General features: G+C 37.0%; 1 protein-coding gene across 9 annotated transcripts in view; it reads right to left on the reverse strand.

Annotated features, from left to right (window-relative positions):
- Nucleotides 1-26,216, reverse strand: part of LOC123321925 (nucleolysin TIA-1) — a 248,441-nt gene that overhangs the window by 27,253 nt on the left and 194,972 nt on the right. For all 9 annotated transcript variants that reach the window (XM_044909725.1, XM_044909729.1, XM_044909727.1 and 6 more), the window contains one exon: nucleotides 7,681-7,768. In XM_044909725.1, the coding sequence (XP_044765660.1) occupies nucleotides 7,681-7,768 (88 nt within the window). The remainder of the gene's footprint in view (nucleotides 1-7,680; nucleotides 7,769-26,216) is intronic.

Here is a 26,216-nt window from a genome sequence, read left to right on the forward strand (position 1 = left end):
TAGTTTCTTGGAGGAAAAAGTTCCAATAGACAAAGAAATCACCACAGAAAACAACAAGGGAACTATCAAAAACGATCTAAACTTCACAGAAGCTATTAATGAAAACCAGAAATCTAAAAACAGTATATGTACGAGGATATATTGAAAAATTCTCAGCCTACTATGGAATCGAACAAAATTTCAATGTCAAAATATTTTATTACTCAACATATTCTTCTCTTAATTGGATACATTTATTACAGCGAACGTGCAACGTCTCTAGACCTTTCAAAAACAAATGTTTCTTCTTGCTCTGCAAACCAGACCTCCACAGCTTTTATAATGTCCTCGTTGGAAGAAAATTTACGACCTTTTAAACTTTTTTTCAGTTGAGGAAAGAGATGATAGTCGGATGGAGCCAAATCTGGTGAATAAAGGGGGTGTTCTAGTAATTCAAACCCTAAGTCATGAATTTTTTGCATAGCAACATGAGATTTGTGTGTAGGGGCGTTATCCTGCTAAACAAAACACCTTTGTATAGCTTTTCGCGTCTTTTCTCTTTAATTTTTCCCTTTAGAGTGGTCAGCAATGTCGAATAGTAATCTCTGGTTATTGTTCTACCCTTATCCAAAAAATCTATTATGATAGATCCATGGCAATTCCAAAAAACTGAAGCAAGAACTTTCCCATCAGATTTTTGGACACAAACTTCTTAGGTCTTGGAGAACCAGAGCGTCGCCATTCCATCGATTGTTGCTTTGTTTCTGGATCGTAGAAATGTACCCAAGTCTCATCCATAGTAACAATTCGGTTTAAGAAGTCTACATCGTTCTCAAATCGAGCACAGATCGAACGCGATTCCATCGATTGTTGCTTTGTTTCTGGATCGTAGAAATGTACCCAAGTCTCATCCATAGTAACAATTCGGTTTAAGAAGTCTACATCGTTTTCAAATGGAGCACAGATCGTACGCTTTTGGTCAACATTCAAACATTGGGGGATTGGGGATTTTGCAGCAATTTTTCTCATGTCCAAATTGACGTGAACTATACGATGAACGCGTTCGTATGAAATATTCAGTGCTTCAGATATCCGTTTTAGCCCAATTCGACGGTCTGATAAAATCATGTCATGAACAGCATCGATATTTTCGGGGACTGACACAGAAACTGGCCTTCCCGATCGGTCATCATCTTCAATGGAAAATTAACCTCTTTTGAAGCTTGCAGTCCAATTTTTCACTGTCGCATACGAAGGACATTGATCACCAAGGGAAAGCATATCTTCGTAAATCTGCTTACCTCTTAACCCTTTTAAATACAGGTACTTGATGATGGCTCGATACTCCAATTTTTCGATTTCCACAATTTCGGTGGACATCTTCTTTCTTTCAATTCATTGCGTAACTCTGGTTTACTTTTTTGACCTCAAACTTCACACTGGCACTGCTAATGAGTTATTGAATTGGTCTAGGCTAACTAGATATCAATACATTCTCGTATATAACTCGACTGCTCAACAATTGATATAGAGATCACGTATAAATTTCTCTCAATTCGTGGAAAAACTGGTATATTTTGAGTTGTTCTTACCCTTTTCCTTTTTTACTTTATCAAGATCTTGCCCCTTGAAATCGATTACCTAATTGTGTTGTGGAGGGCTGTAGATGGTGGTATAAAAAAAGCTTTTTCAAATCTTCTGTCAAAACAATTTATGGAATTCTTAGCACAATTCTGATTTGTAGATCGAATAAAAATACAATTCCGAAGACCCTATTGGAAGAAATAGGAAAGAGAGTCGTCAGATTCAAGTCGAGAGTAACACTTCACTTACTCAATTCGAACTTTAAATATTCATCGACTCCTATCCGGATTCATGAACGGGAACTTATTCAACATTGAAAGCCACTGAAGTATTGATGAATAATCGAAATTAACCTCTTACTTCCACAACATTTCTCAGAATAATTAGTGTTTGATGGGGCAAAAAAACGAGTACCGGCAATTCATTAGTATTTCGAATCGAGGAAAAATACCCAAACTTATTAACCTTTTTTATGAACTCGAACATTCCCGATGCCGCAGATATTCGTCTGCAGGAAGAAGTCTGAGCAAATTCTGAATTCGAGATCATAAAGTTATACTATTATTCATGGAACTCGAAATATGTTTTCCTCTTTAATTGTCCCGAATGAAGCAGAGCGGGATAACGAAGTGGAAAAAAACGGGACAGGGACAAAACCGTTGCATCCTAAGAATTCCGGAATGCTGTTATTGACATAAGTTGAATTGCCCGAAAAAAAAATTTTCCATTAGGACAAGGAATTAGGAATGCTGCAGACGGTTTCTGCATTTCCTCCTTGCTCAAAATGAATTTCAACATGGAATATTTAAAATTACTGAGCGGACTTATAAATGTTTCATTTCTGGAGGTAATGCCATGAATGCTTGTTCCCGAATAATTCTTCGGAATTGAGTCTCTGAAAGCATAATAGGTAAGACAGGATATCTGATGATCTTACGCATTCCTACAAGCGGGAAATTCTCAAAAATTAATGCCAGGAGCTTGCTCTGATATTTTCAGGGAGACGTTCCATGAATGGAATAAAATATCTCGAATATCTGGATGTATTTTCCTGCAGAATCGTTAACGCTACAGTCAACCCGATAATCCAATGTTAAAAGGATTCCGACGGTTATTCCGATTAAGCACCGAGAAACGATTGAAAAGTTTTGCTACACTATTGGCAGAATTGCTCGACAATTTGGGGGTTCTGATCAATTAGAATGGGCCCCCCGTATTCAGGTATAACTTGACAGGATGTTTCATTAAAAAAACAAGGAATGGTTTCATTACTTCATCCACATATTCTAGGTTTTAACTTCGGTATCTGGTGTGGCTTCAAGGAGGTTAACTTCTTCCTCCTCCAAGGTTCTCGTCCATAACAAAGTGACTCTACTATGGGTACCAGGGCATTGTGGTGTTGAAGGAAACGAGAAAGCCAATGAACTTGCAAAAAGAGCATCAAGTTTAATACCTGCTGGACCTGAGCCTTTCTGTGGGCTTGGAAAGTACCAATACAAAGCAGCGGTCCAACAATGGGAGTTGAACAGCAGATTTACTCTCTGGAGAAACACTCCTGGACTTACTCAGTCAAAGAAATTCGGGATGATTTCACCGACCTACAGCAGAAAACTGCTAAAGCTGTTACGAGCTGAGCTTCGGGTGATGGTGGGACTGCTGACAGGGCACTGTCAGCAGACAGCAGATGAGATTTGTAGGCTCTGTGGATCAGAAGCAGAAACAGCTGAACACATGGTATGCAAGTGTCCAGAGCTGGCGGACCTAAGAACCACTCATATGGCGAAACCGGTCCTGGATACTCATGAGGTGATGGCTAAGGCCCCTAAGGATGTTGTCAGCTTTATCAACACCATTGACGACCTCCTTGGGTTCCTATGAATGAGTAGAGTAGAGAACAAAAGATCTGCATGGTCGCAGTTCCCGAAAGGCATTTTTTGCGTTGGCTAGCAATGCTGAGGCATTATGTCTCCAGATGATCATGAGTTTCAATCCCTATTCCCACAGAATCTGTACTCTTCTGTTTCTGCTAGACCCATTTTCATTAGATTCTTCCTGAGGCGACCATCCAGTAGCTATATAATTGTAGTTTGGCAAGGGGGTTACCTTTCACTGCTACCTTGAGGTCTATTGTGCCTCTCATCGGAGCTGTTACTTCTTGGATCTTTCTGTTTTAAAACGCCAGAGGAATTTTTTGGAATGATCCATTCCTGGGAGAATCTTCCAGAGTGTTTCTCTTTTGGTTGTTCCTTCCCCAAAAACTTTCATATAGGTTCATTTTCCTATACCACAGAAAGGCTCTGGGTCAGTAAGTGGCGTTTGTGTTACCTTTCTAGCTAGTGTGTTGGCTTCCTCGTTTCCTGATTCCAGTATGACATGGGACCCTAGTTGATCTTGTCTATTTCACTGAGTTTCCTTCGACATTGCCATTTCAGCTGGGCTAGAAGTATGTGTAGCATATTCTTGTAAAGATCCAGATACTTCCAAGGAACTTCTTGGCTTTTTCCAGTTTCGGGAGATTCCTCCAGAGTAATTGACCTTAGGTATTTCCTTCTCCTGTTTCTTGTAAGTGCATTTTCCTATAATACAGATAGGTCCATGAAAGGAGTTTGTGCTCCTTTCCTTGCAAATGTTTTGGCCTGGGAACCCAGACAGATCCTGCTATTCATTCCTAATTCGTTGAGTTTCCTTTGGCACTCACATATCAACTTGTATCGGCAGTCTGAGCCTTGCAAATATTTTTGCCTGAAAGACACTTAGACAATGGCCTAGCGATAATGAACTAGTGCCAGTCCCAGCAGTGGTTTTCGAAACATCTGTATGCCATTTGAAGGTATTTCTTTTGAGGATTTGGAGGCTGAGTTCCCTTTCCCAATATTCCTTTCTACCTATCATCGTGGTGAACCACATACTCCCAGTCATTCATATTAGGTAGTACTAGGATAACCTTCTCTCACTTGAAGAACCCATTGTGAAAGCGCAATACGTATAGTTGTAAAAACTCATCCTAGTTAAATTCATGGAATTGATTTGCTGGTTCGAGTATGCATTTAAACAGTTATTCATTCAATATAAAAAAGTTCTGTGCCTTCTTAGGGCTGAGATCTGCATTAACGAATGCAATTACTGCAAGAGGCGATGACATAGTAATGAACAGTGGTAATATTGCTCGATAAATTCCATTGTGGTGGATCGATCGTGATTATATCTTAAGATACTAAACGAATTAACACAATGAGTTAGTTACATGAATACTGCGGTGTAGTGCGAATATCAATGGGAAGTTGCTAATGAAATTTCCGTCAAGAACTCTCAGTAGTTGAAGCTTCACATATTGATGTGACAAATTAACCTCTATGGCGCTGCGAAATGGAGAACGCTCCACTGTGTTCAACATTTTTCGCGAAAATTATATCCATGTTCGAGGAAGAAAACATAAAGTTTTCACTTTCGTGGTTTTCGCGTTTCTCAGATGTTAAGCTTCGAGTATCTACGGTTGAATAAATTAGGTGCTGATCTTTATTAGTTGTCAGAATTTTTGGGCGAAACAAACGAAGGAATAAGTCCATTTTACGACTATACACCGTGGCGTAACTTTCCTTTGATGATAAAATTTTATATAATGTAAAGAGTATATAGGTTCCTGTTTTATTTTGTACGCCACATTAATGACCCTCATAAAATTCTCCAAGTTTATATATTCTGCCTCTTGAATCCACCTTTATATATACCCGTTCCCTCTGCAGATATAACTCAGAGAGCAATTGTGAGGGGTTCAACGTTTGCTGCAAGATACTAGCGACGAAACTAGAATATGAGATTTCACGCTGTCGTTCAGTAGACGTCAGTCTACATAAAAACACCTATTTTACGAAAAAATTCGTAAGAACATTTGTTGAATACGCAGTTTAAAAATTCATTTCACCTTGACAAAACCCACAGTATCGAATGGAATAATTTCAAATTACGTGCGATTCCAGAAATTGAATTGAAGAGAATTCCCCTGAGCTTAGCTCACGTTTCATTCTGTGACAGAATTCCGCAACCGACCCATTCCGTTGGTTTTCTTTTCTTTTCCGATTCGGAACAAGACCTAACCCACACAAGCGGTAATTATATTTCTTAAAAACTTTTCCGTCATGATAAAAATTAGTACGGAATATTAAAAACACAAATCTACTTCGGCAAATTAAAATTTAAGCCCCCTTAAAACTTTCGGAAATCCTGTCGGTTATACAGCTCGCATCTAAATTAGCGGAGCCATCAATTATTTGCAATTTTGCTTCGGTAATCTGATTCTTCTTTCAAGATAGTTGTAGAATCCATTACGATTTCTCTCACTGCTTATGAGCTCAAAGGTGGTATTTTCTCCGTGGGCATCAATTCCTCCATTTGAAATAATGTTATATTCCGGTCGTTTTATGGTGAACCTGTTTTTATGGACACGGCATAACTTGCCCTAGGAAGGGTTACAACTCCCACAATTCTGTTCACTCCAACTGCAAGAATTTTTCGAAGGAATAAACCGCCTTCTTAATTGATATTGGATGATTTTTTTGCAGCAAAATATTAAGAAGAAATTTGTTCAAAACCCTTCACCTTCCCAAGATGAAAATCCTCAAAGTTATTCGATATTTTGAAGAAAACAGCCAGAAATGGGTAGATGTTTCGTTGCTGACCATAATTCTGTCATTGATGGGGTTTGTTACTAACTTTGGATACATATTCTTGTTGGAATTTTTCTATTATTACTTTAGCAACATTTCTTACCCGGCTTCGTCCATTTTGAAGGCTCTTTATGTAATAAAATTCAATAAGGATTGATTTTTTCCCATATAACATTTTTTTCTTCCTTAAACTGAAAACTTTCATCATGAAACCATACTGTATATCTTTATTTTAAGTAATAATGAAAGAATTCTAACAAGAAGAAGTGTTCAAATTCTTGTGAACCGATATATCAATGTTATCAACTCTTTCTCATTATAGGGATGCAATGGTAAAACATATTTATATTGATTTTCATCAAGTATAGGCCACATCATCAATTATGTAGTGATATTCTGAATTGTTATTAAAAACATGCCCTTTCGTAAGGTTGTTTGTAATTGATGAATTATAAAGAAAAAGTTCAAACGTTTAGCCCTATAATATTTTTATCAATGGTTCATAAAAAATCATCAACGACCAACATTCCATTTCAGGTTGGGGTTGCCAGTAAATATAGTGAAATCATTTAAATTGATAAATCGAAATGACTGCTAAATATTATTAGTTATTCATCGAATGATTTGTATATTTCTAGGGTCGCAGCATGCAGAAGGAATTTCATTTCGACTAATATCCCACAGGTATTCGTTTGGGGAAACAACTTCTTCGAGGGCCTTTGAAATACGGAAAAGTTCGAATCTCTGTTGAAATAGTGGTCAAAGAAAGAGTTTCCCGAAATTAAGCAAGAAAATCTACTTCAGTTTCAGGGACGAATCGGAACTAAATAAGATATTCATCAAAGGAAAACGCGCAAATTCTTCATAGACTTTCCGGAAATGAATTTGTTTCTGGAGTATCCCGACCAAGGATTATTTGTTCAAATGAATGCCAAAGTAATGCTTTTTTGATGGAAATAACCGTTTAATAAAGGCTGATTCAATATAAATGGGCGCCATTAGGCTTGTCATAATGACGTCTTGATTATATCGACACATGGAGAGTTAAAAGTTTTTTTGAACGCAATAACTGCCGTAAAGGTGAACAGTGAACTTTATCGGGATAACTGATAGTTGCTGCGAACTTCTGATACTGACAACAAACTTCTCACTTATATTTTGAACATTCTAAATGAATGCATCATGAAAATATTGTCCTGAAGGAACCATATTTAATGTTTAAATATAATATAAGGTATGATCCTCCTCGAATTAATATTGTTTCCATATAATCGTGTGTCGGCCAGCTCCAAGACTACTATTTTTGGTGCAGCTTCGGTGGACATATATTGTTCTCGACAACAAGAACCCAGTTCTTGTCAAGAATTGTTGGCTGTTCTTATTTTAATGTTATAGTGAATTTCAAATGAGATTTTCGATGAATTTTTTTAAAGTTTTATAGTTATATACTTACGATATATCTCCGAAGGCCTGGAATGCCTCCCTGAGCGTTTGCGTCTCTATTTCGGGACTCAAGTCGCCAACGAAAATATGGTGATGCTCTGAAAAGAAACGAATCAATTATTCAATGAACAAATGAGCATTAATAGAGAACATACGAATAAAAAAAAGTTTTCACTTCCATAATACACGTTCCGGTATCGATTCAATTCATTGGAACGAAGGTAATGAATAATTAATCCTGATGATATCGTTTTCCGATGGCGTTTTGGGAGTTCAATTAGATTATAACCAGAAATTTGTTTCCGTAATAGATAAGGATATGTTTCATGTGCAGAAATACACGCGGAAGTCCTTGTGTTAAAATTGGAGTTTTTACGCGTTGCAGGATCAGAGGATGACAAAACGCCTACAGTTAACCGGAACCGGAGAAATGAGTGAACACTGATTGCCTGCCGGAGATATATACGACATTAGTTGTGTCTGTGTTTGATGTGTGTACGAAAATGTTAGCCGGAAAACAAATATTCATTCATAAATCTTCTTCCGCATTCGATTCAGAGAATAAATAGGCAAAAAACGGGGCCCATAAGCCGTCTCGGGGGCTGGTACAACAAAGCGGAAAATGGAGCAAAATTTTTTCCGGAAAAAATGAGCCATGCCCTATAGAACGACTCGGCGGGGAACTATGCAATTTTTGATAGCTACATTCCAGCCTCCCCGGACATAAATGAACACAACCAGATTCGTTTCACAAAGGGAAAATATTGTAGATGAATCTTCGTTTGGGTATAAGAACACAATATCACATGACATATTTCATTGCCATGAAGCCTCACATAATATCGATAGGAAAAACTGAGTTTATAAAAGAAACTTTACGAGGAATTGGGTATCCTGCACGAAATGCTCCTTGGCAGTATTGAAGATCAGTATTTCCTCCTTTGATCTGAATAAGAAAAAAATTGTAGGGGGTATGAGTTGAATATGACTGCCCATGTGAAGGGTGGATATTTCTCAAACAACAAGAATTGTAGGAGCAGTTTTTTTGCACTGGTTGTAAATGCCTCTTCTTCCCTTCACACTCATTCATTAAATCTTAACCCGAATATAAAAGCGTCCGATCGGTACGAACAATGGACCGCAACTAAAATCACGCAATAGAATGACTAATACGTTGTATAATCAGATGACGAAACGACGAATGACGTATCTCGCGATGATTTGTGGAAATTTCGGTATATTCTGGAAAAAATACGATATTGTTCAACAATTTGTTTAAATTGATCCGTAATACTATTTTCTACAGAGTGTACAAATTCAAAAATAAAAAATTTCAACGAAATCTTAACCCGAATATAAAAGCGTCCGATCGGTACGAACAATGGACCGCAACTAAAATCACGCAGTAGAATGACTAATACGTTGTATAATCAGATGACGAAACGACGAATGACGTATCTCGGGATGATTTGTGGAAATTTCGGTATATTCTAGAAAAAATACGATATTGTTGAGCAATTTTTTTTAAATTGATACCTAAAACTATTTTCTACAGAGTGTACAAATTCAAAAATCCAAAATTTCAACGAAATCTTAACCCGAATATAAAAGCGTTCGATCGGTACGAACAATGGACCGCAACTTGGTGAAAATATTGAACAGTAAAGGCGCGAACACGCAGCCTTGTTTTATTCCACAGTTGGTTAAGAAATGGTCGGTTGTAGAGCCATTTTGCTGTATTCTAGCGGTGTTTTTGGTATGAAGGCTTTTACACACTGCTAAGAATTTTTCCGGTACTCCAAGGCGTACGATGTAGGCTGTATAGATCCTTAGTTGTTGTTCACGGGCCTTCTCTTGCAGCTGTCGAAGTGTGAAAATTCGGTCCACCGTACCTCGATTTGGTCGAAAGCCGCACTGGGGTTCTCTTCACAATAAAAGTGATAAGAATCAATCCTTGATGGGTCTTATTTCCTTCGAAGAAGGGGATGAAAGCAGCTGTCCAAATTCTACATGGGAGGCTACCGAATCAACTGGACGCAAATCTTATGGTTAGATCTTTGTCCATTGAAAGTAACACCTGATCAGGTAAAGAGTACAAATAGGCTGGTTTAACATTCTTATCTCGTAGGCCTTTGAGGCGACCACCAATGTTGTTGGGCATTATCCAGCAGGAATGAAAGAACATCTCAATCAGGAACTCCCTAAACTCCAATCATACAAAATTCACATGACTTTTACCAGTCAAACGTTCTGTGAAACGCTGGGTCACATGATTAAATGTGTATACTTCACTTATGTAGCCTTTATCTAGGCTTGGCCTCAATAATTGCATCTTGTTTTATTCTTGAAATATACTCCTCTAAAACCCCGGCGAATTCGCCATTTCGTTTCACCAATACCGCAGAAGAAATCGAGCATGAGAACCTATTATGAATATTTTTGTGATCCCAATGTGAAGGGTGCATTCTGCGATAAAGTAAGCATAAAATTAAAGATAACAAACATGCCCTGCAGGGCGGGCGATTAGCTCTCTTCATTAACAGATGTGCTTCTTTGGGAAATTTATAATGTTTCCATTCTCCCCGGCCTTTGGCAGGTTTGAAAAATCCCTTTGATTGCGCCCCAAGACCCTTTTTTCATGTTCAATTAGCCAAACATACCCTTTTTCCGTTAATTTCATTCGGGATCTGGAATGTGTAAAAAAGTAGAACATAATAACAAAGGGAGTTTCTTACGGTCAGAGAATTTCAATTGAAATCTAATTACATCGTTTCCAAACGACTATAACACAAATGGAAGTCCGTAAAATCGATTCCCTCAGTCTATTAAACTCTTTTGTTGAGACAACCACAAAGAATATTACATTGGTCAGATGGTTCCAAGTTTTGTGGGGGAAAATCTTGTGTGTGTTGACTGCATATCTGAATTTGCGGTTGGATATTTCGTCTTTTACTTTTATTGAATAGAAGGGGAACACGACTGTATTGAGCATTATTTCAATTATTTTCATTAAGAGCACCGAATCGAGAATGTTTCACAAAAATTCCTGATTGATCTTTGTATGTCTGAACTCGAATATAAACTCTCCCACATTTTCTGGGAACTAGGGAAAATTGGGTACAATCTGTCATATATTCCCATTCACGTGCTATTCCACTGAAATGATTAATCCTAGATGATAATTCATATTCCAAAATTATTCTACTCGCCAATAAATGGTATTCCTCATATAGATTCCAATAATAACTGAACATTTTCAAACGGGACAATATCATTCAATCCAATATACGAATTGCACTTCGATATATTGCCGAAAGAATTCGATCATCCCTGAAAACTCAAATGAAACCAATTCGTTCACATTATTCCAACACTGTTCGTGAATTCAAATTCAGGCCAATACGTCTCTGAAAGGAGCAATTCGTCTTATTCTCCGACTTTTCAAATTCTAATGGATTGTATTAAATATCGCGAACCGACTAAGCAATTGATGAATTCGAATGTGTCCAAATTGATTTATGAACTGGCCTGAATTTTTTGGCTTCGCAAAATCATTTTCGTCTCTCTCTCTACGAAAGGGTATGCCATGCTCTTGATGACTGCCTGAAAGTTCCATTAATCTATTACGAAAAAATTATGTACATCGATCGACACCACAAAAACATTTCTATACTGGGTAGGTTAGTTAAGAGCTGAACTTATTATTCAGAATAATAAGTGACCTAATGAAAATTCATTTAATACATATACCTTAGGGTAAGATTAAGTTAGGTTAGGTAAGGTATACAATTTACTGAATACACATGTCTTGGAGTTAGGTAAGTGATCGATCAAAATTTCAGAAAATTCATCGTAGGAAAAAGAGAAAAATTGTGATATACAGGGTTGATCTTTGACTCGTACAAATATTGTAACAGAAGATTCTTGAGGTCCAAAAAAACACTTTTTTCCTTCACCAGTTTTTCCGATTCAACCCTTATAAAAAGATATAGCCTTTTCAAGTTTTCATAATGAGCTGTGCAACCCCTGCAAAAACAAAATTACCTTCAGAATAACTAGCTAAATCTGTTACACTACACATTTGTGTATCTTTTAAACAGAGATGTATTCAGCCAAGGCACAAAATTTTTCAAATTTCACAGATACTTTTTAATTTTTGAACATCAAATTACTTGAAAACGGCGCATTATACGAGAAAATATGAAGAATACTTTTATTTTACCAAACATTCAAATATTCATTAGAATCATTAGATCGTGTCATAATGAGGAAAATGGAAGACGTGGGTGATATCTTGTGTTGGAAAAAGATTCATCAAATAAATGAAAAACTTTATTCCGAAATTCATTTCATTCCATAAAACCGTTTGTGAGATAGAACTAAAAATAACATTCTTTCATGGTTTTTCCATAGCCTGTATCTTTTAAAGCGAGCCGATTCGGAAAAAAAGAAAAAAAAAGTGTTTCTTTTGACCTCAACAATCTACTGTTAAAATATTTGTACGAAGACTCACCCTGTATATTCTGAAGCCCGTTTATAACAGCCGAGAATTCTCTGGAGAATTCTCTACAGAATTTTGACAAAAAACGGCAGAAATTATTTAATTCTACCGAAAGTACGTATATTACAGCAGAGAATTCACGGTGTATGAATTCTCTAGTAAATTCTGTGAAGAATTTTCGGCTGTTGTAAACAGGCTTACAAGGACAACTCTTCTGGAATCACCCTCGATCTCCGAGGTACACACGGTGTTATCCGACTCATCCTGTAGATATTATTCCCCCACCACCCATGCAATAGTTGGAAAAAGCAGACTCGTCTTTTTGGAGGCATGTTGTTACTCTGTTCATGTTTGATTAAAAGAAAAATAGCTGTAGGCGTAGCTAATTCGATATGCATGTGGTCTGAAATTGGAAATGAATTGAAAAACCAGGAAACAATTTCAGTGGAACTGAAAACTCACTTCACCGCGAACAAATTATGAAACCCTCCATAAAGAGCAACATCGATTTCCTTGTTCCTTCCTATATAGTTTCCATGTAGCCGAAGCGCCGATTCATATTTCAATTATCGAAAAAAATATGAAGGAAGATAAAGCGTTATTATTCTGAAACATAATATGCATACGTGACTTTATTCCTGCAAGTTAAATTTTACATTTTCAGCGGCAAACTCCATATTTCCCAACACCAGCGTCTGCTCGCCCCCAGAAACAATAATAATAATAGATGCAACTTTATATGCTTTTATAAATTGTGTATTCGAAAGTTCATTTGTGGAAGCCGTTTGTTTCCCTGTATACATGTTATCGCTACAGGGGTTGCAACGTTTGCTTCTCATTTACGGAACGAATGTTGTTTGGGCTTATATTTACTCAGTCTTTGAATCCTTGTATTTCAACTTCACAAGTACAATATACGGATCTGTTTGGTTGTTTCTTCATCCTTCGTCGACTTGAACATTATCACACTGTTTTGCATCATGCGCTCGGATGAGATCCCATAATTATAGCAGTTTGAATAAAGTCCATGCTATTTTCGACACCACAAAGGATCCCTCATCATCAATCCTACAGGAAATTTCGGTTTAATTCCCTGAATTCTTGATATCTCAAGAAGTAAATCGTTCAATTTTCATTGAAGGTATAGGTTTCATAAAATGATACTTCCAAGTGTCCCTTATGAATTTTCTGATGAGGGTAATATTTCATAGGTGTTATTTGAAAATCGTAAATGAAGATGAGAACGCAGAATGGGATCAGGAACACCAGAACATCCTGCCATACTGCGAAGTTCCTTATTAGATTTTGTCTCTTGGTTCTCGCATTTCACATATTGCTCTTCAATTATTCATAAAACCATGTTTCAACAGGATCATCGAAATTTATTTCATAGCAGCTGGATTTCTTTCCTTGTCAGACCCATTTTGAACTTGAGTTTATTGAATATGCTTGGAAGGTTCAACCAACGTTCAAAATGAGAATCAACTCTGAAAACTGACATGGCAGTTCGGATAAATTTTAATGAAACTCGTACCTACCCGATGTGTTCACTTCTTCGAAAATGAAATAAAAAAACTACAACTTATATTAAGGATCAAAATTAGATTAGATTGATTGTGGGGCAGTTTTGGACGCTATACAGGTTGAGTCCTCCACTCGTACACATATTTCAACAGTAGATTCGAAACAAACACTTTCAAAACACGGTCAAAACAAACACTTTCTTCCTTTGCCTTTTTTTCCTAATCGTCTAAGTTTGAAAGATACAGTGAATTCTGATTTCAAAGCGATCAATTGATTCCACCTAAACACCAATATTCCCTTCACACTCAACAAGCTGCAGAAGCTCATTAATACCATTTTACGAGGGTATAAAAAAAAGAACTACGAAGATCCGAATGAAATGCATTTTGAGTGGGTGATAAAAACATATTACAACTATCTCATAATGACGGTCACGCAAAGAGATCAGTTTGATAACATTTTTATTTTTCGCCTATTAGAAACATTTGTTCGGGGTTGATTACTTAATATACGGCTTCTTATCTGAAATCGATACCATAAAAGGCACTTTATAACTCATAAGAGGGATGTGCTTTACGGAAATCATACAAAACCAAATTGTTGGGGATGATTAACCAACTTCTGTGCACAAACAGGGAGGGATGATTTTGGAAGACAGTAACCGATAAATCAGATCAGATAACTGAAAAAACTCGGTTATTATGATGTGCAAAAGTGCCAATGAAGCGTTTAATGCTATTGAGGGTGCGTGATTTGAAGAATTTCCTGTGAAATCTGAAAGCGCATTTCACTGGCATTATCCACGACTATGTAAAAGCTTCTGTAAGTGAGAAAAATTTTCATTCAATAGCATAGACTCAGGAAACCCAAAAGTAGATAGCTTTCCCAGAAGAATCTGATGTCAGATGACCAGAGGAACTGATCTCCTCAGATCTTCCACAGTTTTCCATACATATTTACAAATTATCCATATACTCAGCATGATTCGAATATGTAATCCATTTTCAACATCAATATAATCCACATATAGCATTTTTGTGGACTTTCCGTTTTCAATAAGAAGAATAGTTGCCGATACATATACATCGAAATGCAATTCGAGCGGCAGCATCAATGGAATAGGGCATTACGAATCCTGGCCTGATAATAAATCGACTTTGGTATCTTTATGCGGATGTTTTTTATAATATTTACTGCTTCGAAACCCATCCGCCAATAAAATGGCGCAAGTGCATATTGTCACCAAATCCAACGAATTTATTTTATTAGATTGGGGCCAGTAAATATCGGTACAGGGATTTAAATTCAACCCTTGTTCGAAAGCATGCATTATCAGATACACCGTATCGACAAAATAACTCCCGTGCGGAGTATAACACACGGTCTATGGACTATTTTGTTGAACATTTATGATATGTAAGTATATTTATGGTGATTGGAAGTAAGTGCACATATTCAAATTCTTCTACTTCGAAACAAATAAGTAAGTATCGATTTCAAATGACAGATGGATATTCAAGTGAATGATGATTTGTCTTTGTTGCCCTCACAAGTTTTCATTGAAAACGCTAAAGCGATATTTCAGTCACAGGAAACAAATTTCACATTCGCCTCAGGATAATCTCCTCCATCAATGTTCGATCAATACCACTGATTGCTTTTTCCTTCGGTGAATTATGGAACGGAGTATGAAAAAAACAACTTTTAATTGAAAAAAACTAGGAAAATATTCCACTGGTATCAGTTTGTTGCTTTCGTTGATTGCGGCGGAGACCTTTTGAGAATTGTGGCATTGCTTTCGATCAGGAAGTAGAATGCATAATGGGTTTGAAGCAATAATGAAAAGAATGAAATAGCTACAGGCGGTAATAATATAAAAATTCGATTGAAATGAAAAATACCTGGCGATTCATTGAAAACCGTCCTCATTTAATCGATACCGACATTTTTCCTTCCTTTTTCCATTTCTTAATGGATAATAACAATAATCTATATTTATTGGACAACGAATACAAAAATTCAACTATAAGACAATCAAAAATCAGCGAAAAAATCAACATCGTAAAGAGAAATACAAAAATTTGCACAAAATTAAAAGAAAAGCGATAAAACAGAATATTCAACAACAAAACCTCGAACAAAATATATCAAAACAAGGCTATACCTATTATTATTATTATTTGAACCGGGGTCGTTATGGCTCTATTAGCCTTTCGGGTACTGCGACCATGTAGGTAGGACAATGCCCTGTCAGCAGTCCCACCATCACCCGAAGCTCAGCTCGTGACAGCAGTTTTCTGGTGTAGGTCGGTGAAATCATCACGAATTTATTTGACTGAGTAAAGCCACGAGTGTTTCTCCAGAGGGTTAATCTCTTGTTCAACTCCCATTGTTGGACTGATGCCTTGTATTGGTATTTTGCAAGCCCACGAAAGGCTCAGGTCCAGGAGATATCAACCTTGATGCTCTTTTTGCAAGTTCATCGGCTTTCTCATTTCCTTCAACACCACAGTGCCTTGGTAGCCATAGTAGTCACTTTGTAAGGGCTATACCTAAACCATAACAACTTGTCTCGAGAATTTTAACGAATTTTAATTTTTTGAACGAGTCCTTGGTCAAAGGAGTAATTCTCTTTCGGTTTTTGGAAGGAGAAAGGAGTTTGTGCTTCCTTTCTGACCTCTCATTTCGTCACTAGAAGAATTGCTGATGAGATGTACTTGGCCAGAAATTCCCAGACCCTCTGATCCCAATTTTGCACAACTCTACCTTCTCTGGATATTCTCAATATGGCCTCATCGGCTAATCCATAAGATGATGGTGAGATCTATAATGATCTCCAGTGCTATGCTAGCAGCGATCTCATAGAAGCTTGCCATCTAGGGTTATTCCCAGACTTCCACTCTATGACCTCTCCACTCAGATAGGAGAGAGGTTTATAGCTGAAAGCTGTGTTCTAAATGATCTGATACTCTTTCTCTTCCAGAAGGAGGAGAAAGAAATGTTTTTCCATAAGGAAATGTGTCTATCTTGGATAGTTGTTCAGTTATAACATGAATTCACCCAATTCCTGTTTTATTTCCTGACCGGGCTCTATACATATATTGCTCGTAGAATGAGATAAGTGCCTAGATATCTGTGTTATGGCTTCAGTACACAGAATTGGCGGTAATAATAAGGGTACGTAAATAAATGTATTGCAACATAAAAATAAAGATGATTACCTCATTGCTTCATTAAAGCAGTAAATGGGTATTCTTCCTCAATCAAATATCAGTAGTTTAAAAGCCTTATTTTGCTCCCTCTTATCATAAAACTTTAACTAGGTATTATACTGGGTTTCGCTTACGCGAGCGAAAACTGCTTCTTCTTGTATGTCACTGGAAGCATCAAGTCCAAATAGGTCCCATAAATGCAGTGTAGCTGCCTTAAATGCAGACGCTGAGATAAATGTATCATAAACATAATTAATTCCGAGCCATGACCCCCCATATATTCGCTTTATTGGCATGGATAGCGCTAAATCAAAATCAAAAGCTGTGACACCCTTGCTTAACTACGTCGAAGATGGACAGTTTAGTCAGACGATCGATGTAAGGTTTGCCATGTAAATCGCGGGTTCATCTTTTCATCTGGTATTATTATAGACAATACAGGGAGGCTCTTAAGAAAAGAAGATAGTAAAAATATATCCAAATAATCACAGAGCTGAGCCAAGCTTCTCACGTTAATATTGATATAGACCCAAAATTGATCTTCTTTATTCGAATGGTAATTATCAGAAACTGAATAGCCTGAATAGCCCCAAGCAAGCGAGCTGCTTTTTTCGTGATAATTCTTTTTCTGTGAAACGAAATCTTCGACCTCCAGTGCAGCTGTAAAAAAGGTAAGGAAAACAATGATTTCATTCATGATTAATTATTTCTGTAGGATCGCCATCATGGTATTGGGATGGACACCATGGATAACGCACACTTTTATTATTCAGGAACTGAGTGCTTCTGGAACTATTGGAAAAAATAAACCAAAACATTCTGATAAATTGAACTCAAAAAATATACCTACGTAATATAACACCGCAGCGAGGCATTTATGCCTATCAAATTTCGTACGAAAAACGTATAATTCCCCCTAAAATTTCCGAGCTCTAGTGGCAAAAATATTCATTTACCTTTGAAAATGTAAACTAATTGAAAATCTGATGTTGGTAAAGGTTAATTACACACCACGTTTTGGAAAAAGGTCATAGCAACTCTCATTTTCTGCTCTGAAAACTTTCATGGGGGGCCATATAGCAATGAATTTCAGCCGATGCATGATCAATGTTTCCGATTTTTAATTCGGAACGTATTTTCATTTAATGGATAGTTGAAATATTGCATCCCGATTAAAAAATCTCAATTGATTTTTCATCCGTTGCAGGCCACGCTACCGTCGAAATGTTCTCCTGATTTGAATACCAAAAATTCGTTTGTAGGCTGGCATTTCTCTTGAAAGCACTAACAGATACCTAAATGAGACATCCTGAAGCAGTGAACCTGAAGAATCCAGAACAACAGAATAGAAACTTCCGATTTTCAGTTAACATTCTGAAACTGCAGAAACACACCCATGTTGTGCCATTTCTGGTATGTAAATATGATACATATTCCAAAAGTGCAACCTCTTCAAGAAGTAAATATTCAAAAAAAAACAAAGTTAGGGAAGAGGCATGGCTCCCACCCTGGAACCACCCTTGCTCTGTAGGCCTTGACAGTAATAATACTATCACTGAATTATTTGAGGGCAATTAATTATAGAATTATGGAAATTCAAATTTCATATCACAGAACAAAATAAATACTCCTTATAAATGTGCCTGCATGAGTGGAGTTTCACTTCGAAATTCGCCAGTCAGAAAATTTTTGTTTTACTTATCATTTGGGATAGTTTCTTAGGATATGAATAATAGAACGCTCGGTTGGTTAGGTTAGCACCTTTCAGCGCCAGATTCCGAGGGTGGGCGCTGAGATTATCGGAATTTCATCAGCGGGGAAATTTAAGTAGTCAGCCACCGTTTGTCAGAGGTTATCAATAGTCTCAACCTCCAGAATCGACACAACACTATTGAATAAATTATTCAAATAGACCCATTAGGCCTTGGTGTGTCCATGCACGCTTCACTAAGATGCGAGCACATCGATTTGGCTTACTGCACCATGCGATAAAGCGTCAAGGGTGTGGGGGTAGTTACCCCTGCGGGGGTATTGCGACAATATTCATGAGCTCGACGGAAGGGTAAGCAGACCTATTTGCTGAATGCTGCTTTTTCTGAACACGTATACACCGTTCTACATTTGCAAACTGATTGGGAGCAATGTCTCGATCTCAGGATATAATAGGATATAAACAATCGATTACTTTGCATACCCTAGGCTTGACCGTTCAACTTTAAATTCCCACAACCCCGATTTCAGTCGGTCCCGGAATAAATTGACGTTTCGTTAGGCTGGAAAAAGTTTACGGGAGTTGGTGAGGAAATTTACTACTTTGCACTGTTCGAATCAGTATACATTTAGAAAAAAATTCCTGAATTTTTTATCGATATTAAGTTCATTTTATTAAACGATTTTTACTATTTGATAATATTTCTCTATGTATTTAGTTAAAGATGAATGCACTACATATAGAATGTAATATTAAATCTGTGGTATTTCTCAATTTTCTTTCAATAATGAAACAATAAACAATTGTCCCAACCACTTTTATAATGAATTTATGGCATAAGTGTGAACTTCTTTCAAAGACAACGAATGTTCGAAAAAAAGAGCTAAATTTGGCAAATCCTCCATTTTGAATGAATTTCACAATTTTTTTTAAGTTTCCTCAAATTTTAAATCTCTCGAAGATTGGGATGCACGAAAATCAGCATATTCAATGATAGTGATATAATAATTTATTTTTAACGAACTGTTTTTTATTTGCTTGGAGCTTAATGATATTCAGTGAAAATCAGGTATTTAGTTCATTATTTATTTTACTGGAAGTTGAATATTTGACAAGTGAATGAACAGCTTCCCACTCTCCATTTGTTATATTGAGAAAATAAAAACTCTTCTTATGGTATATCGCACGAACCCTATCCCCTATTCAAAATTCAAGTGTTGGGGTTGCTACGCAAAGGGGTGAAATGATATATCGACGGTTTTTATTCAAAATAATGTCCTTGAGACAAAACCGACTGTTTAATCAATTTTCCTGAATACAATTTTTACTCCCTCGTAATTTCGTCTGTAACTATTTCTATATTTAACTGAATATGTATATAGAATTATCATATTTTGAATACTTGAAAAAGTAGTTCTATACTATTAGGAAATGTAAACGCAAACATATACAGGGCGAGTTTTTGATTTCTTAGGTCTAAAGGAGACTTTCTCCCTTTATCATTTTTTTCAATTCTGCTTCTGGTTGAAAAGATAAAAATATTTAATTTTCAGTAATATGTCACAAACGATCCTTCGATTTTCCGAATATACTTTTGTATTGATGTGATGAATTCGATTTGATTCTTTGCAAAGGTATACGTGCTGAAATGGGGAGTTCGTATAATATCTATTCAAAAAAGAATTGTAGGCGAAGGTGAAGCATTGACGAACCGATCATATTCGGTCAAATGAACGACCTGCCCAAACGAGAACGAAATGAGGGAGAGAGAGTAGCTGTTTCAGTGTCAAGTTTATTGAAACCTGTGCAGAAATACCCGCAACAGAATTGACAAATTATGCTCGAACTGCCCTCAAATTGCTCTGATAAACTTCGAACGATAGACTGTTACCGACAACTTTGGACGGAATATTGCTGTCTTATCGGATGGCTAGTGTTTTGAGGGGCGTGCGATGCTCAAGGAATACAGGTTAGACGTAAGATAACGAAACAGTGTCGTAATGTAGAAACTTTTCACTTTTTGGTTGAATACCCACACTCTTTCTCATTATTATCGACTGTCGCTGTTTCATTCTGCCCCGACCACCCTGTATAAACCGTTGGCGGGATAGAGAACGTGAATCACTCATTAGATTAATGGATGCTCCGTATGAAGGTTGCCCAGCAGACCTGCAGATTGATGATTTACTGGGGGAGCAGCTCCTGGATATACAACCCCAACGACAGGGAGAATACATGAGAAAAAACATGTGGACAATGTGTATAATTGTGCTACACTGTATACGATCACAATGCTACATGGATATCGAGATCATTTTTATTGAGATTCGATCAAGATCTGCTAATTAAGTCCTCTTTTTCATCAACATATTAGGTGGTAGTTTTGTTATGGTGCAATTATAAGAATTCATTAGATCCGCAAGCTTCTTCTCGGAAATTACTACAGATGGATTCATAAAATTGTGGCAAACATCGTGGGTTATCAAGTCCATGCATATTCTTTTTATATCGATTCAGAAAAGTGAAAACTGAGAAATAAATCATGAAAATTGTGTGCATTCTTAAGAAAAGTTTATACTTGAAGTTATTTTCGTCCCTACATGTACCTGTATCCTCATGAACCACTTTCAGAACACGAATTTTCGTCCAAGCGAGCCTCGGTTTACAATGCGCCGAATCCGAATTTGTAACTCACCTATCTATCGTTAATATTGACGTCTGCGTAAAGAGATGAACTTCATTCGATATGTTTCTCTTCCGAAGGTCAATTCCAGCAGGAGGATAGGAATTTCATTACGTGAACAACAATGAAACTATACAAACGCGAATTCGACAATTGGATGAATGAAGACTTTATTATGTTAACTGGAATTTCGCGACGATGAATATTGAAAAATAAGCCCCATTTTGTTGGTGGCGTTCGAAATGAATGGTCCATATTTAATATCCAAACACATAAAAGCAGAGGTCGTAGATCCATCAGAAGAATGGGCTCTGATTTTTTAATCCCCCAAAACGGAGCAATTTTCGTCTGCGAATGGGGTTCTAGTGATTTTTTAAATATTTCCTTGTGAACCCAGGCATTAAGAGGATTTAAAGGATTCCACGTTGGCAGAACGACGCTTTTTACGATTTGATTCCAATGGCGTAGAGCGTAAAGAAGAAAAGAAACACAAGGGAATCTGCAATGTCATGTGACCCACGGTTGCGGACTAACCAGGTTATAAGTTTCCATTCGCAGAGGAAATTGCACTGATATATTATGCATGTACGATAATTAAACCCTATGCCGAGTTGGGCAAGGATTAACCTTCAATCTCCACTATTTACTTATTCATATCACCAGAAAATATTCATTGGTACAATGCATATAAAAAAGAGCAATTAATTCCAGAGTGAGATCAATAGCCGGTGCTAAATCATAAATTCACCTGTGAAATATTCAACAAATTACTACTTTGACTGTTGATGTTTTGCGTGCTAGGGAGAAAGAATGACCCCTTTGACTGTATATGATCCCCAAGGGATGCACAGAATGAAATGCCGTACAGTCATTTTCCGAAAATAAGAGTGGGTTCAATTTCAGACAGAATGGGGATTCATAAATATCTACTGAATTTGAACAGATGAATAATGGATAGGCTCTGCCTGTCCCAACTAATAAATCTACGCTCAGATATCTTGGGTTAGGGTGATGTATGAATGAATACATTTGTTATTTAAAAGCCAAACTTCTACATGATCGACATACACGTTCGGAGGATCTGGAGGGATGTTAGATTTTCACGAAATCAAGACCGAAACATGTCCACAATCTCAATCAAATGGAAATTTTTTTGATCGATTGACAAAAACCTATCCTGAATGCGTAAGATATTATCGGAAATACTGAACCAAAATACACTGCAATACAAAAAAATTAACGCACATTCTGAAAATCTCAATTTTAATGAAAGTTAACTCTACATCGACTTTATAACTTATTTTTTATGTTCTCTCGGGAAGGTTTTGAACGAAACAAGACACATTAAATGGAAGAAAAATTCAGGATTTCACCGAATCTTATGTGAAAGAAGAGAAATGAACAATTTTCAAAATACTGAAATGAGGATAAGTGATTTAATAATTGGTATTTCCACCCCTTGCGTTAATTACAGCTCGGCAACGACGGTTCATACTCAAAATGAGTGATCTTAAAATGTTCTGATCTAATCCTTCCCAGATTTCTCCGAGTTGGATTCCTAAGTCATCAAGAGTAGCTGGATGATTTTCTGAACTTCTCAGCCTTCTATTGAGGTTGTCCCAAACCTGCTCAATCGGATTGAGATCTGGACTTCTTGCTGGCCATTCCATTCGAGAGACTTCAATCTCTTCAAGGTACTCCTGAACGATGTATGGGGCAAATGGCACTACATGCTCTTCAAGAATGTTCCTTATATACTTATCAGCATTCATAGCTCCATTATCAACGACCACTAGGTCTGTGCGAGCAGGCAAAGATATTCCACCCCATACCATAATCGATCCTCCCCGAAACCAGTAGTATTCAGGAAATTGCACTGAGCATATCTTTCATGTGGACGTCTGTATACAAGGGAACGTCGACCACAATGGTAGAGGCAGAATCTAGACTCATCTGTGAAGAGAACTCTTTCCCAATCGGCCTATTCTCAATGGATATGCTCTCTCGCAAAATCCAAACGCGCCCTTCGATGGGCTGGGGTAAGAGCTGGGCCTCTTGCCGCGACACGAGGCCTTAAATCATATTCTCTGAGGCGATGTCTTATTGTCTGAGTGCTAATTTGCGCCTCATGAGTTTGCTCAAGCTGAATTTGAAGGAGGCGAGTGGTTGCAAACCGTTGTCTCAACGAAGAAACTCTCAAGTAACGTTCTTGAATGGCAGTTGTTACCCGTGGTCTACCCTGTTCAGGTCTTCGGACATTCATACCTGTCTCCCTGAATCGCTGCAACATTCTGGACACACTTGTATGGGAAACTCCAAACCTTTCTGCAATTCTTGTGTATGTCCACCCTTCTTCTCGCCAAATTACCGCTTGGGCACATTCCTCTTGGGTCAAATTGCGTGTTTCGCGATGCATAGCGATCGAGTGTAGAAAATCAAACGAAAGAAAAACTATTGATCACTAGAATGGATCGAGAACAACTGATTTTAGAATGGAGCCATTACATTCAAAATCTGATAATATCATCTTTTTTTATTCCTTCTGGGAAAAAACATCTGTATTGAAGAAAACCGTTGAAAGTGGATAACATATGCATGCATAATTCTGATAAAAATAATATTATCATTGAGAACACCTTCAGTTGTAGAATAAATTTGAGATTTCCATAATGTGCGTTAATTTTTTCGCGCGCGTTAATTTTTTCGCGCAGGTAAAAGAATGAAATAGCTTTCATTTGATTTTGTAGAGCACCTGATGTCGATGGAGATGGAAATCATTCAACGATGAGAAAATATGGAATTTTGTGCATTTTTAGTTTGGAGCTCAGAGTTCGGAAATGAAGCAGCAGGTCTCGTGGAAGTGTTGTAATTGAGGGAATGTCTGAAGATGCACACCCCAGGGCGAATCCCGATAGTCTTGTCGTTTTCTTTCAGGGAAATTTCAATGGGAAGGTGAATTCATTGAGGCTGATTTTCGAATGCCGCAAGGCACAAGGCCAAGCCAGCTTATAAAATGGGTACAAAGGAAACATTTTTCATCATTATACTGTAAAGAATATTTTCGAATTTTTCATAGAATACAGTTTCTTTTGTGGGATTAAATGAAGAAAAATCAGCTTATATATTGAAATGACCCAGGACCGACGCTCTAAAATGTCCGAAATCATATTATCAGCATAATAAGCGGGTCTTGTTTTTTTTTTTGTGCCGTAACTGGAACGTTCACTACAGCTTTATATAATGATCAATTTTTAAGGATTCTTTCATCTCATCACTCCCTTCTTATTCACCATCTTGGGGAACTTTTATTTGATGCTTCCCCATTTCAACAAAAACCGAAAATTATACCTTCATTCGCAGTTAGGATAAGGGGCGGCCATTGGAAAACACCCACACTCACAACTTCTTAGTTAGGATCAGAATTTATTTAATCAACTGTAGCAGAGGCAAGAGGATATTCATTTCGATTCCGGACTAAACACGCTTCGAATTTAATCCAGAATTTTATCGTTACCAAGGTTCACAAATATTCTTTCTTCATTTTGAATAGACATTCTAACCACTGAGACACCAATGGTAGAATGAAACCATTATACAGGGTGAGTCTTCTCACATATATGAATATTTTAACAGTAGATTCTTGAGGTCGAAAGAAACACCTTTTTCCTATACCATTTTTTCCGATTCCGCCCTGATAAGAAGATATAGCCATTTTAAGTTTTCATAATGAGCTTTGCCACCCCTGGAAAAACAAAAAACCTTCAGAGTAACTAGCTAAATCTGTGACAATACACTTTAAAAAGTTGCATTCGGTCAAAGTACCCAATTTTTCGAATTTCACAGATTTTCGAATTTCACAGATTTTCGAATTTCACAGATTTTCGAATTTCACAGATATTTTTTATTTTTCTACATCAAATTAGTCGAAAACGGCGCATTATACAAGAAATTATGAAGAATACTTTTATCTTACAAAACGTTCAAATATTCATCAGATAGCGTTCAACTTAGTTTAAAGAGTTGGGTTCTTTGGAATTTTTGGTATTTTTATGGTACGTAATGGTCATAATGAGAAAACTGAAAGACGTGGGTGATATTTTGTGTTCGAAAAAGATTAATCCATTAAATGAAAAACTATATTCTGAAATTCACTTCATTCGATAGAACCGTTTGTGAGATACTAAAAATAACATTTTTTCATGTTTTTTCAACAGCCTGTATCTTTTAAACCGAGACGATTCGGAAAAATTGGTGAAGGAAAAAATTGTTTCTTTTGACCTCAAGAATCTAGTGTTAAAATATTTGTACGAGTCAAAGACTCACCCTTGTATACCGTGACACTAATTTTCATTACTGAATCTTATTTTTTATTCGTTTTTTTTTTTAAGAGAACAGGATGTGCAATCTAATCTACCTGTCCGAGCTTATTCACAACAAAAATCTTCATTGGATTTTGACTCTATCCCAAGTTAGAGACTTGCACTTATTGTTAACATGAATTTTTTAAATTTATTTCTTAAAATACGTGTTTCAAAACGTGAATTTTAAGTAGCAATATTTGCTGGAATGCTCTTGCCTCCATTGATGATACAAACAAGATGAAAACCGAAAAAACGTATCTTGGTATTGAGCAGCCTTTTTTCCAGGCACCCTTGTAAGTTTGCGAAAGTGAGGGAAATAAGTTGAAGCAGCACCAAACTATCGCCAGTTACCCCTTAACCCGAATTCAAACCATGAATGGAGAAATTATTCATAACCGGTGGAAATACGACCGAGATGTGGAAATCCAACATAAAGGAAACTCATTCACGGAATTCCAAGCTACGTGTCAATTCCGAGCTTAAGTATATGGAGCAAGTTTTTCCATTTGGAAGAGAGTGTGCTTTTGATAGTTACCGTAATAACTGACATCGGT

The sequence above is a fragment of the Coccinella septempunctata genome, chromosome X (assembly GCF_907165205.1).
Source record: "Coccinella septempunctata chromosome X, icCocSept1.1, whole genome shotgun sequence".
NCBI classification, from domain to species: domain Eukaryota; kingdom Metazoa; phylum Arthropoda; class Insecta; order Coleoptera; family Coccinellidae; genus Coccinella; species Coccinella septempunctata.